The sequence below is a fragment of the Coregonus lavaretus genome (assembly GCF_964263955.1).
Source record: "Coregonus lavaretus genome assembly, chromosome: 6".
NCBI lineage: Eukaryota > Metazoa > Chordata > Actinopteri > Salmoniformes > Salmonidae > Coregonus > Coregonus lavaretus.
In genome coordinates, this window is record NC_139993.1 from 62,149,519 (window position 1) to 62,164,877 (window position 15,359).

The 15,359-nt window shown below is 43.7% G+C and overlaps 1 protein-coding gene across 1 annotated transcript; it reads left to right on the plus strand.

The window, feature by feature from the left end:
- On the plus strand, positions 1-13,315 carry LOC311131327 (fetuin-B). The gene is made up of 7 exons (XM_084164237.1): positions 1-377; positions 856-969; positions 2,325-2,403; positions 2,599-2,765; positions 4,408-4,521; positions 10,369-10,467; positions 12,691-13,315. The coding sequence occupies exons 1-7, from the start codon at positions 177-179 to the stop codon at positions 12,976-12,978; spliced, it is 1,062 nt and encodes a 353-aa protein (XP_084020363.1). The 5' UTR covers positions 1-176; the 3' UTR covers positions 12,979-13,315.
- Positions 13,316-15,359: the final 2,044 nt, after the last annotated feature.

A 15,359-nucleotide genomic window follows, 5' to 3' on the forward strand; every position in this document is an offset into this window, starting at 1 on the left:
GGGAAGAGGGTAAAGTTGACTAGCTGACTACCAGTAGGGGCCTTTGACTACCTCTCCACCTACCCCTCTCAGTCTGCATACAGTACACCCCCAGGACACAGCCCAGGGTTCTTTAGCCTCGCTTCTTCATTAGCATTAGCGACCAGGCTAACACGGGGTGCTGTGTACAGTAAAGGATGTGGTTCTGTGTGTGGCTGATAGCCCTGTGTATGTGTTGGCATGGGGGCAGCCCCTCCCCGGTGACCCCTGCGGTGGGGTGCCAGGGCCCAGAGGTCCTGAGGGCGGCGGAGGAAGGCCTGGACAAGATCAATGCTGACCTCACCGAAGGATTCATCCTCAGCCTCAACAGAGTCTATGATGTCAGCCAGCAGACAGTGGTGAGGCTGGTCAACTAGCTACTGTTCTGAACTGTACTACTCTTCCTGTTTAATAAAAGGTTGTTGGTGTTTTTCTAGTTATTTGTGTTCTTCACTGATTGAGTGTAATGGAACAATGCAAGAGTTTTTTATTTTCCTGTCTTTTGGGCGCAAACTTTACAGAAAAGATAGAGGTGAGTAAAAAGTACTGTTTATAGTTGTATAATTTCTGTTTTTAAGAAGCACGGCAGCCTACACGGTTCTCTATCAGTAATTGATACTGTTCTGTAAATTCCCTCTAGTGTCCAAAAGAGGTAAGTTCTAAAGTGTTGAGAAATCCTCTACTAACTGCCCAAAGTAAATACATGTATATTGGTCAATTATGAGAGCATTTGACAAATGAGATTATTTGAGCTGTCAAATTACTATTGCATGAATTTTTGGCTTTTCACCCCTTTAGTGGAGTAACTGCCTCCCCTACCTCCACCTCTCTCCCCAGGAAGGAGCAGGGGTGCTGTTCAACCTGACCATAGACGTGCTGGAGACAAAGTGTCACGTGATCAGCAAGAAGCCATGGAAGAAATGTGAAGTGAAGGATGTAGCTGACGTACCAGTAAGCAGTATACCATATAGGGATGTATGGGCTTATAGGGTGTGGGGAGTTAGGCTTATATGGTGTGGGGAGTTAGGTTTATATGGTGTGGGGAGTTAGGCTTATAGGGTGTGGGGAGTTAGGCTTATAGGGTGTGGGGAGTTAGGTTTATATGGTGTGGGGAGTTAGGCTTATAGGGTGTGGGGAGTTAGGCTTATAGGGTGTGGGGAGTTAGACTTATAGGGTGTGGGGAGTTAGACTTATAGGGTGTGGGGAGTTAGACTTATAGGGTGTGGGGAGTTAGGCTTATAGGGTGTGGGGAGTTAGGCTTATAGGGTGTGGGGAGTTAGGCTTATAGGGTGTGGGGAGTTAGGCTTATAGGGTGTGGGGAGTTAGGCTTATAGGGTGTGGGGAGTTAGGCTTATAGGGTGTGGGGAGTTAGGCTTATAGGGTGTGGGGAGTTAGGTTTATATGGTGTGGGGAGTTAGGCTTATAGGGTGTGGGGAGTTAGGCTTATAGGGTGTGGGGAGTTAGGTTTATATGGTGTGGGGAGTTAGGCTTATAGGGTGTGGGGAGTTAGGCTTATAGGGTGTGGGGAGTTAGACTTATAGGGTGTGGGGAGTTAGACTTATAGGGTGTGGGGAGTTAGACTTATAGGGTGTGGGGAGTTAGGCTTATAGGGTGTGGGGAGTTAGGCTTATAGGGTGTGGGGAGTTAGGCTTATAGGGTGTGGGGAGTTAGGCTTATAGGGTGTGGGGAGTTAGGCTTATAGGGTGTGGGGAGTTAGGCTTATAGGGTGTGGGGAGTTAGGCTTATAGGGTGTGGGGAGTTAGGCTTATAGGGTGTGGGGAGTTAGGCTTATAGGGTGTGGGGAGTTAGGCTTATAGGGTGTGGGGAGTTAGGCTTATATGGTGTGGGGTGTTAGACTTATAGGGTGTGGGGAGTTAGGCTTATAGGGTGTGGGGAGTTAGGCTTATAGGGTGTGGGGAGTTAGGCTTATAGGGTGTGGGGAGTTAGACTTATAGGGTGTGGGGAGTTAGGCTTATAGGGTGTGGGGAGTTAGGCTTATAGGGTGTGGGGAGTTAGGCTTATAGGGTGTGGGGAGTTAGGCTTATAGGGTGTGGGGAGTTAGGCTTATAGGGTGTGGGGAGTTAGGCTTATAGGGTGTGGGGAGTTAGGCTTATAGGGTGTGGGGAGTTAGGCTTATAGGGTGTGGGGAGTTAGACTGAATGCCAGTCTGTTTCTCCTCTCTTGCCAACTCCTCATAGAATTGTCATGCCAAACTTGACAATGACAATGGAGTAGGCAAAAACAGATCTGGGATCAGCCTAGTGGAGAGTGGGATATGTGAATGAAACTCTCTTACCACTCCACAGGTGTATGGGCAGTGTATGGCGTCTATCTCTGTTGGGAAGGGTGTGGAACTCCGCAGCTATAAATGTACCATCCAACAAGGTAGAGTCTGTTTAGATGGGCTCACTAGGGCTCCGTTTTTCCTGGTCAGGTCATGAGGTCAGGAACAATATACAGTAGCTACTGTAACCACAAAACCCTTTCAGTTCAATGACTTACTGGTGCATTGTTGCTTTGAGTTGACTAACCTGTAGTGAACTGTAACCCCTGACCCCTGACCTTTGACCTTGTGTCCAGTGCCTGCCACTGTCATTGTCGACACGTGTCCAGACTGTCCAACAGCAGAGCACCTGGATGACCCCATCATAGCGGAGACGGCCAATCTGATCCTCCAGAAATACAACAGAATGAATCGCCTGCCAAACTACTTCACCCTCCTCAACGTAACAGGAGCTAGCATGCAGGTCTGTGAGATCGTTCTATGTTGTAGGCCTACGTCAGATATGAAATGTTTTGCTATTTAAATAAAAATAGCACTTTGCTATTGGAGAGGAGTAGAAGACAATCCACCAACATGAGACGGTGAAACCAAAAATCTGAAGAGCATTTGAAAGGAATATATGTGACTCTCGCTCATAATTAAAATCGTGATGTTGTGTAAACTACACTGCACAAAAATATAAACGCAACATGCAACAATTTCTACGATTTTACTCATTTACAGTTCATATTTGGAAGTTAGTCAATTGAAATAAATATTTTAGGCCCTAATCTATGGATTTCACATGACTGGGAATACAGATATGCATCTGATGGTCACAAACACCTTAAAAAAAGGTAGGGGTGTGGATCAGAAAACCAGTCAGTATCTGGTGTGACCACCATTTGCCTCAAGAAGCGCGACACATCTCCTTCGCATAGAGTTGATCAGGCTGTTGATTGTGGCCTGTGGAATGTTGTCCCACTCCTCTTCAATGGCTGTGCGAAGTTGCTGGATATTGGCGGGAACTAAAACACGCTGTCGTACACGTCGATCCAGAGCATCCCAAACATGCTCAATTGGTGACATGTCTGGTGACTTTGCAGGTCATGGAACTTCCAGGAATTGTGTACAGATCCTTGCGACATGAGGCCGTGCATTATCATGCTGAAACATGCGGTGATGGTGGCGGATGAATTGCACGACAATGGGCCTCGATGGCATTCAAATTGCCATCGATAAAATGCAATTGTGTTCGTTGTCCGTAGCTTATGCCTGCCCATACCATAACCTCACTGCCACCATGGGGCACTCTTTTCACAATGTTGACATTAACAAACCGCTCGCCCACATGACGCCATCTGCCCGGGATAGTTGAAACCGGGATTCCTCGATGAAGAGCACACTTCTCCAGCGTGCCTGTGGCCACTGAAGTCGGTTACGATGCCGAACTGCAGTATGGTCAAGACCTTGGTGAGGACGATGAGCACGTAGATGAGCTTCCCTGAGATGGTTTCTGACAGTTTGTGCAAAAATTAGCTTTCCGGGTGGCTGGTCTCAGACGATCCCGCAGGTGAAGAAGCCGGATGTTGAGATCCTGGGCTGGTGTGGTTACATGTGGTCTGTGGTTGTGAGGCCGGTTGGACGTACTGCCAAATTCTCTAAAACGCCATTGGAGGCGGCTTATGGTAGAGAAATGAGCATTCAATTCTCTGGCAACAGCTCTGATGGACATTCCTGCAGTCAACATGCCAATTGCACGCTCCCTCAAAATTTGAGACATCTGTGGCATTGTGTTCTGTGACAAAACTGCACATTTTAGAGTGGCCTTTTATTGTCCCCAGCACAAGGTGCACCTGTGTAATGATCATGCTGTTTAATCAGCTTCTTGATATGCCACACCTGTCAGGTAGATGGATTATCTTGGCAAAAGAGAAATGCTCACTAACAGGGATTTAAATAAATTTGTGCACAACATTTGAGAGAAATAAGCTTTTTGTGCGTATGGAACATTTCTGGGATCTTTTATTTCAGCTTATGAAACATGGGACCAAGACTTTATATGTTGCGTTTATATTTTTGTTCTGTATATTTCAAGTTCAAAGCATATTGCTTCGTCTTCACAGTGGGTGGTGAGTCCGGCCTACTTTGTGAAGTTCACCATCAGAGAGACGGTATGTGCTAAGGACACTCCTGACGTCGATCTGACCCAGTGTAAAATGATGGACTGTGAATTTGCAGTGAGTACAGTACCACACTACATCTACACTACATCTACACTTTAGTCATTTAGCAGACGCTCTTATCCAGAGCGACTTACAGTTAGTGAATACATATTTATATATTTTTTTATACTGGCCCCCGTGGGAATCGAACCCACAACCCTGGCGTTGCAAACGCCATGCTCTATCAACTGAGCTACATCCCTGCCGGCCATTCCCTCCCCTACCCTGGACGACGCTGGGCCAATTGTGTGCCGCCCATGAGTCTCCCGGTCGCGGCCGGCTGCGACAGAGCCTGGATTCGAACCAGGATCTCTAGTGGCACAGTTAGCACTGCGATGCAGTGCCTTAGACCACTGCGCCACTCAGGTCTACATATATACACATCTACACTACATCTACACTACATCTACACACATCTACACTACATCTACACACATCTACATTAAATCTACACTACATCTACACACATCTACACTACATCTACACACATCTACACTACATCTACACACATCTACACACATCTACACTACATCTACACACATCTACACTACATCTACACACATCTACACTACATCTACACACATCTACATTAAATATACACTACATCTACACTACATCTACACACATCTACACTATATCTACATCTACACACCTCTACACACATCTAAACTACATCTAAACACATCTACACTACATCTACACACATCTACACACATCTACACTACATCTACACACATCTACACTACATCTACACACATCTACACTACATCTACACTACATCTACACTACATCTACACTACATCTACACACATCTACACTACATCTACATCTACACTACATCTCCACACTACATCTACATCTACACTACATCTATACACATCTACACACATATACACATCTACACTACATCTACACATCTACACTACATCTACACACATATACACACATCTACACTACATCTACATCTACACTACATCTCCACACATCTACTCTACATCTACATCTACACACATCTACACTACATCTACACTACATTTTACATTTACATTTTAGTCATTTAGCAGACGCTCTTATCCAGAGCGACTTACAGTTAGTGAATACATATTTTTTTTAAAAATCATACTGGTCCCCCGTGGGAATCGAACCCACAACTCTGGCGTTGCAAACGCCATGCTCTATCAACTGAGCTACATCCCTGCCGGCCATTCCCTCCCCTACCCTGGACAACGCTAGGCCAATTGTGCGCTGCCCATGAGTCTCCCGGTCGCGGCCGGCTGCGACAGAGCCTGGATTCGAACCAGGATCTCTAGTGGCACAGCTAGCACTGCAATGCAGTGCCTTAGACCACTGCGCCACTCAGGAGACTACATATACACACATCTACACTACATCTATATACATCTACACTACATCTACACGCATCTACACTACATCTACACTACATCTACACTACATCTCCACACATCCACACTACATCTACACTACATCTACACACATCTACACTACATCTACACACATCAACACTACATCTACACACATCTACACTACATCTACACTACATCTACATCTACACACATCTACACTACATCTACACTACATATACACACATCTACACTACATCTACACACATCTACATTAAATATACACTACATCTACACTACATCTACACACATCTACACTATATCTACATCTACACACCTCTACACACATCTACACTACATCTAAACACATCTACACTACATCTACACACATCTACACACATCTACACTACATCTACACACATCTACACTACATCTACACACATCTACACTACATCTACACTACATCTACACACATCTACATCTACACTACATCTCCACACTACATCTACATCTACACTACATCTATACACATCTACACACATATACACATCTACACTACATCTACACATCTACACTACATCTACACACATATACACACATCTACACTACATCTACATCTACACTACATCTCCACACATCTACTCTACATCTACATCTACACACATCTACACTACATCTACACTACATTTTACATTTACATTTTAGTCATTTAGCAGACGCTCTTATCCAGAGCGACTTACAGTTAGTGAATACATATTTAAAAAAAAAATCATACTGGTCCCCCGTGGGAATCGAACCCACAACTCTGGCGTTGCAAACGCCATGCTCTATCAACTGAGCTACATCCCTGCCGGCCATTCCCTCCCCTACCCTGGACAACGCTAGGCCAATTGTGCGCTGCCCATGAGTCTCCCGGTCGCGGCCGGCTGCGACAGAGCCTGGATTCGAACCAGGATCTCTAGTGGCACAGCTAGCACTGCAATGCAGTGCCTTAGACCACTGCGCCACTCAGGAGACTACATCTACACACATCTACACTACATCTATATACATCTACACTACATCTACACACATCTACACTACATCTACACTACATCTACACACATCTACACACATCTACACTACATCTACACACATCTACACTACATCTACACTACATCTACATCTACACTACATCTACACTACATCTACACACATCTACACTACATCTACACACATCTACATTAAATATACACTACATCTACACTACATCTACACACATCTACACTATATCTACATCTACACACCTCTAAACACATCTACACTACATCTAAACACATCTACACTACATCTACACACATCTACACACATCTACACTACATCTACACACATCTACACTACATCTACACAACATCTACACTACATCTACACTACATCTACACACATCTACACACATTTACACTACATCTACACACATCTACACTACATCTACACACATCTACACTACATCTACACTACATCTACACACATCTACACTACATCTACATCTACACTACATCTCCACACTACATCTACATCTACACTACATCTATACACATCTACACTACATCTACACACATATACACATCTACACTACATCTACACACATATACACACATCTACACTACATCTACATCTACACTACATCTCCACACATCTACTCTACATCTACATCTACACACATCTACACTACATCTACACTACATTTTACATTTACATTTTAGTCATTTAGCAGACGCTCTTATCCAGAGCGACTTACAGTTAGTGAATACATATTTTTTTTTAAAATCATACTGGTCCCCCGTGGGAATCGAACCCACAACCCTGGCGTTGCAAAAGCCATGCTCTATCAACTGAGCTACATCACTGCCGGCCATTCCCTCCCCTACCCTGGACAACGCTAGGCCAATTGTGCGCTGCCCATGAGTCTCCCGGTCGCGGCCGGCTGCGACAGAGCCTAGATCGAACCAGGATCTCTAGTGGCACAGCTAGCACTGCAATGCAGTGCCTTAGACCACTGCGCCACTCAGGAGACTACATCTACACACATCTACACTACATCTACACTACATCTACACACATCTACACACATCTCCACACATCTACACACATCTACACTACATCTACACACATCTACACACATCTACACACATCTACACACATCAACACTACATCTACACACATCAACACTACATCTGCACTACATCTGCACTACATCTGCACTACATCTACATCTAAACACATCTACACTACATCTCCACACATCTACACTACATCTACACTACATCTACACTACATCTACACTACATCTCCACTACATATCCACTACATCTACACACATCTACACACATCAACACTACATCTGCACTACATCTACATCTAAACACATCTACACTACATCTACACTACATCTCCACACATCTACACTACATCTACACTACATCTACACTACATCTACACACATCTACATCTACACTACATCAACATCTACATCTACACACATCTACACACATCTACACACATCTACACACATCTACACTACATCTACACACATCTACACTACATCTACATCTACACTACATCTCCACACTACATCTACACTACATCTACACTACATCTACACTACATCTACACTACATCTACACTACATCTACACTACATCTACACTACATCTACACTACATCTACACACATCTACACTACATCTACACTACATCTACACTACATCTACACACATCTACACACATCTACTCTACATCTACACTACATTTTACATTTACATTTTAGTCATTTAGCAGACGCTCTTATCCAGAGCGACTTACAGTTAGTGAATACATTTTTTTTTTTTTTATCATACTGGTCCCCCGTGGGAATCGAACCCACAACCCTGGCGTTGCAAACGCCATGCTCTATCAACTGAGCTACATCACTGCCGGCCATTCCCTCCCCTACCCTGGACAACGCTAGCCCAATTGTGCGCTGCCCATGAGTCTCCCGGTCGCGGCCGGCTGCGACAGAGCCTGGATTCGAACCAGGATCTCTAGTGGCACAGCTAGCACTGCAATGCAGTGCCTTAGACCACTGCGCCACTCAGGAGACTACATCTACACACATCTACACTACATCTATATACATCTACACTACATCTACACGCATCTACACTACATCTACACTATATCTACACTACATCTCCACACATCTACACTACATCTACACACATCTACACTACATCTACACACATCTACACTACATCTATACTACATCTATATACATCTACACTACATCTACACTACATTTCCACTACATCTACACTACATCTACACTACATCAACACTACATCTACACTACATCTACACACATCTACACACATCTACACTACATCTCCACACATCTACACACATCTACACACATCAACACTACATCTACACTACATCTACACACATCTACACACATCAACACTACATCTACACTACATCTGCACTACATCTACATCTAAACACATCTACACTACATCTACACTACATCTCCACACATCTACACTACATCTACACTACATCTATACTACATCTACACTACATCTCCACTACATCTCCACTACATCTCCACTACATCTACATGCATCTACACTACATCTACACTACATCTACACTACATCTACACTACTTCTACACACATCTATACTACATCTACACTACATCTCCACACATCTACATCTACACTACATCAACACTACATCTACACTACATCTACATCTACACACATCTACACACATCTACACTACATCTACACACATCTACACACATCTACACACATCTACACTACATCTACACTACATCTCCACGCATCTACACTACATCTACACACATCTACACACATCAACACTACATCTACACTACATCTACACTACATCTACATCTACACACATCCTCACTACATCTACACTACATCTGCACTACATCTACACACATATACACTACATCTACACACATCTACACTACATCTACACTACATCTACACACATCTACACTACATCTACACACATCTACACTACATCTACACTACATCTCCACGCATCTACACTACATCTACACACATCTACACACATCAACACTACATCTACACTACATCTACACTACATCTACATCTACACACATCAACACTACATCTACACTACATCTACACACATCTACACACATCCTCACTACATCTACACTACATCTACACTACATCTACACACATCTACACTACATCTACACTACATCTACACTACATCTACACACATCTACACTACATCTACACACATCTACACACTATCACATGTTTTAAAATAGGGAAAAATTAGTAATCATCTGGTCAAAATTATGATTTGTATGTGGCAAGCTGACAGTGGAGGAAAGTAGCCTCACATCAGTTATCAGTGTTGTCACTAGCATCATATCGTGTTACTCTATTTGAACAATCCTATTCCGTGTTCTGTCCCCTAGCACAAGGGCTTTTGCACAGGCTCTCACACCACTCTGGATGATGGCACGTTTCAGACCAAACTCTCCATCGAGGTCAAGTGTGAAATCTTTGAACCAGAGGTAGGAATCTTCCACAACAGTGCCATCACTACCATGCAACGATGAAACCTCAGTAACTGAGAGGCCAGCATAGCAGTCATAGAAACCTCAGTAACTGAGAGGCCAGCATAGCAGTCATAGAAACCTCAGTAACTGAGAGGCCAGCATAGCAGTCATAGAAACATCAGTAACTGAGAGGCCAGCATAGCAGTCATAGAAACATCAGTAACTGAGAGGCCAGCATAGCAGTCATAGAAACCTCAGTAACTGAGAGGCCAGCATAGCAGTCATAGAAACCTCAGTAACTGAGAGGCCAGCATAGCAGTCATAGAAACATCAGTAACTGAGAGGCCAGCATAGCAGTCATAGAAACCTCAGTAACTGAGAGGCCAGCATAGCAGTCATAGAAACCTCAGTAACTGAGAGGCCAGCATAGCAGTCATAGAAACATCAGTAACTGAGAGGCCAGCATAGCAGTCATAGAAACATCAGTAACTGAGAGGCCAGCATAGCAGTCATAGAAACCTCAGTAACTGAGAGGCCAGCATAGCAGTCATAGAAACCTCAGTAACTGAGAGGCCAGCATAGCAGTCATAGAAACCTCAGTAACTGAGAGGCCAGCATAGCAGTCATAGAAACATCAGTAACTGAGAGGCCAGCATAGCAGTCATAGAAACATCAGTAACTGAGAGGCCAGCATAGCAGTCATAGAAACCTCAGTAACTGAGAGGCCAGCATAGCAGTCATAGAAACATCAGTAACTGAGAGGCCAGCATAGCAGTCATAGAAACATCAGTAACTGAGAGGCCAGCATAGCAGTCATAGAAACATCAGTAACTGAGAGGCCAGCATAGCAGTCATAGAAACATCAGTAACTGAGAGGCCAGCATAGCAGTCATAGAAACATCAGTAACTGAGAGGCCAGCATAGCAGTCATAGAAACATCAGTAACTGAGAGGCCAGCATAGCAGTCATAGAAACATCAGTAACTGAGAGGCCAGCATAGCAGTCATAGAAACATCAGTAACTGAGAGGCCAGCATAGCAGTCATAGAAACCTCAGTAACTGAGAGGCCAGCATAGCAGTCATAGAAACATCAGTAACTGAGAGGCCAGCATAGCAGTCATAGAAACATCAGTAACTGAGAGGCCAGCATAGCAGTCATAGAAACCTCAGTAACTGAGAGGCCAGCATAGCAGTCATAGAAACATCAGTAACTGAGAGGCCAGCATAGCAGTCATAGAAACATCAGTAACTGAGAGGCCAGCATAGCAGTCATAGAAACATCAGTAACTGAGAGGCCAGCATAGCAGTCATAGAAACATCAGTAACTGAGAGGCCAGCATAGCAGTCATAGAAACATCAGTAACTGAGAGGCCAGCATAGCAGTCATAGAAACATCAGTAACTGAGAGGCCAGCATAGCAGTCATAGAAACATCAGTAACTGAGAGGCCAGCATAGCAGTCATAGAAACCTCAGTAACTGAGAGGCCAGCATAGCAGTCATAGAAACCTCAGTAACTGAGAGGCCAGCATAGCAGTCATAGAAACATCAGTAACTGAGAGGCCAGCATAGCAGTCATAGAAACATCAGTAACTGAGAGGCCAGCATAGCAGTCATAGAAACCTCAGTAACTGAGAGGCCAGCATAGCAGTCATAGAAACATCAGTAACTGAGAGGCCAGCATAGCAGTCATAGAAACATCAGTAACTGAGAGGCCAGCATAGCAGTCATAGAAACATCAGTAACTGAGAGGCCAGCATAGCAGTCATAGAAACATCAGTAACTGAGAGGCCAGCATAGCAGTCATAGAAACATCAGTAACTGAGAGGCCAGCATAGCAGTCATAGAAACATCAGTAACTGAGAGGCCAGCATAGCAGTCATAGAAACATCAGTAACTGAGAGGCCAGCATAGCAGTCATAGAAACCTCAGTAACTGAGAGGCCAGCATAGCAGTCATAGAAACATCAGTAACTGAGAGGCCAGCATAGCAGTCATAGAAACCTCAGTAACTGAGAGGCCAGCATAGCAGTCATAGAAACATCAGTAACTGAGCAGAGGAGACCTCCGCAATGCAGGCTTTTTTCCAATCCAGATCTGACTAAATTGTGGTCTATATTCAAGACCAAGACTAGGTCTAGGCCTGGGGGGAAAGGGGTTGATCTGGGAGTGGGCATAAAGATTGTACCATTTCATAAGCATTTTACAAATAAAGTTATCATTATTATGTCCATCTCTCAGGCTGCCAAGGCAGAGGAGGAGGCCCATGCCAGAGGAGACAGTGGGCACAGTGGGCATCAGAGTGAAGATGAGGACCATAAACACATGCACACACACCTGCACCCCCATGAGCACCACCACCACCCCCCCAGCTCCAGTCAGACTTCCCCCAGACTGAAGGGCTCGCTGGGGGTAGTGGTGGTTCTACCTCCCCCTCATGTGCCACCACCTCCACGAGCCTCACCAGCAGCAAGCAACTGTCCAGGCAAGAGGAAAACTAACCTGGGACTGGACAGGTTTCAAATCTGATTGATAAACATCTTCCGTTACTGCAATAACAGCTTATTAACACTTTTCTGACATACAAAGCTACTTTGGTATTAAGGGAAAACTGCAAGCACTATGACTCCCAATACTTCCCCTCTTTTGCCCTGGCTGGATAATGTTCACTTTTTTTTTGCTACCTTAGATCACATATGTAAAGAATTCCACAACATTGTACTGTATAATAACTATGATAGCTAGTACATTTATCAGAGCAATAAATGTATAGTGTAACCTACAATGGATATATCTTCATTGGTCATAATAATGTATTGTGCGATTGTAGCCAATTCAATATCCCATTAAAAATGTTTTCATCTGATGTGAAGAGCAACTATGTGTGTTTCATAAGCATGACATCAAATAAATTACTCTCAAAATATTTCATAATCTGCCAGTGTAGTTGTACAGTGGATGGGATGTTGTGGCGCAGGTAGCTATGCATCAACATTTACCAATACGCTATGAAAGTCCTGCCTACTTCCTGGTTGAAGTTCTGTACTGTTTTTAAATGGGCTTCAAGCTTAAATCATCAAATTCCTATATTCATATTTTCTGATTAATTTAATTCACCCTGATGCCTTTCATGAAAGTTTTCGATTGTGGGTTTTTTTTTGTAATGAAAAACCTTCATAAAAGGCATTGGGTAAAGGTTAATTCATCCACAAATATCATTTTACATATATCTTTAAATGACCCCATTTTCATGAATTTGATTATATAAGCTTGATGCCCATTAAAAACAATATGGGACTTCATAACCAAGTGGGAAGGTGGTATTTACCACATACGACTGGGAACATTTCACTTGAACACCTCTCCAACTCGTAATGCCAGCAACAAACGCTGACACTACACATCCAAGTATATCTGACCAAATGATGAAAGATTAAAATTGCAATTTTGGAAGAGGTCAAATTGTTGTTGTTGTCTATCAACAATGACAAGCCACCGGGGTCTGACAACTTGGATGGAAAATTACTGAGGATAATAGCGGACGATATTGCCACTCCTATTTGCCATAGCTTCAATTAGAAAGCCTACTAGAAAGTGTGTGCCCTCAGGCCTGGAGGGAAGCAAAAGTCATTCCGCTACCTAAGAATAGTAAAGCCCCCTTTACTGGCTCAAATAGCCAACCAATCAGCCTGTTACCAACCCTTAGTAAAGTTGTGGAAGAAATTGTGTTTGACCAGATACAATGCTATTTTACAGTAAACAAAATGACAACAGACTTTCAGCACGCTTATAGGGAAGGACATTCAACAAGCATTGCACTTACTCAAATGACTGATGATTGGCTGAGAGAAATTGATGATAAAAAGATTGTGGGGGCTGTTTTGTTAGACTTCAGTGCGCCGTTTGACATTATCGATCATAGTCTGCTGCTGGAAAAACGTATGTGTTATGGCTTTACACCCCCTGCTATATTATGGATAAAGAGTTACCTGTCTACCTGTCTAACAGAACACAGAGGGTGTTCTTTAATGGAAGCCTCTCCAACATAATCCAGGTAGAATCAGGAATTCCCCAAGACAGCTGTCTAGGCCCCTTACCTTTTTTAAATCTTTACTAACGACATGCTACTGGCTTTGAGTAAAGCCAGTGTGTCTATGTACAGTGGGGAGAATAAGTATTTGATACACTGCCGATTTTGCAGGTTTTCCTACTTACAAAGCATGTCGAGGTCTGTCATTTTTATCATAGGTACACATCAACTGTAAGAGACGGAATCTAAAACAAAAATCCAGAAAATCACATTTTATGATTTTTAAGTAATTAATTTGCATTTTATTGCATGACATAAGTATTTGATCACCTACCAACCAGTAAGAATTCCGGCTCTCACAGACCTGTTAGTTTTTCTGTAAGATGCCCTCCTGTTCTCCACTCATTACCTGTATTAACTGCACCTGTTTGAACTTGTTACCTGTATAAAAGACACCTGTCCACACACTCAATCAAACAGACTCCAACCTCTCCACAATGGCCAAGACCAGAGAGCTGTGTAAGGACATCAGGGATAAAATTGTAGACCTGCACAAGGCTGGGATGGGCTACAGGACAATAGGCAAGCAGCTTGGTGAGAAGGCAACAACTGTTGGCACAATTATTAGAAAATGGAAGAAGTTCAAGATGACGGTCAATCACCCTCGGTCTGGGGCTCCATGCAAGATCTCACCTCGTGGGGCATCAATGATCATGAGGAAGGTGAGGGATCAGCCCAGAACTACACGGCAGGACCTGGTCAATGACCTGAAGAGAGCTGGGACCACAGTCTCAAAGAAACCATTAGTAACACACTACGCCGTCATGGATTAAAATCCTGCAGCGCACGCAAGGTCCCCCTGCTCAAGCCAGCGCATGTC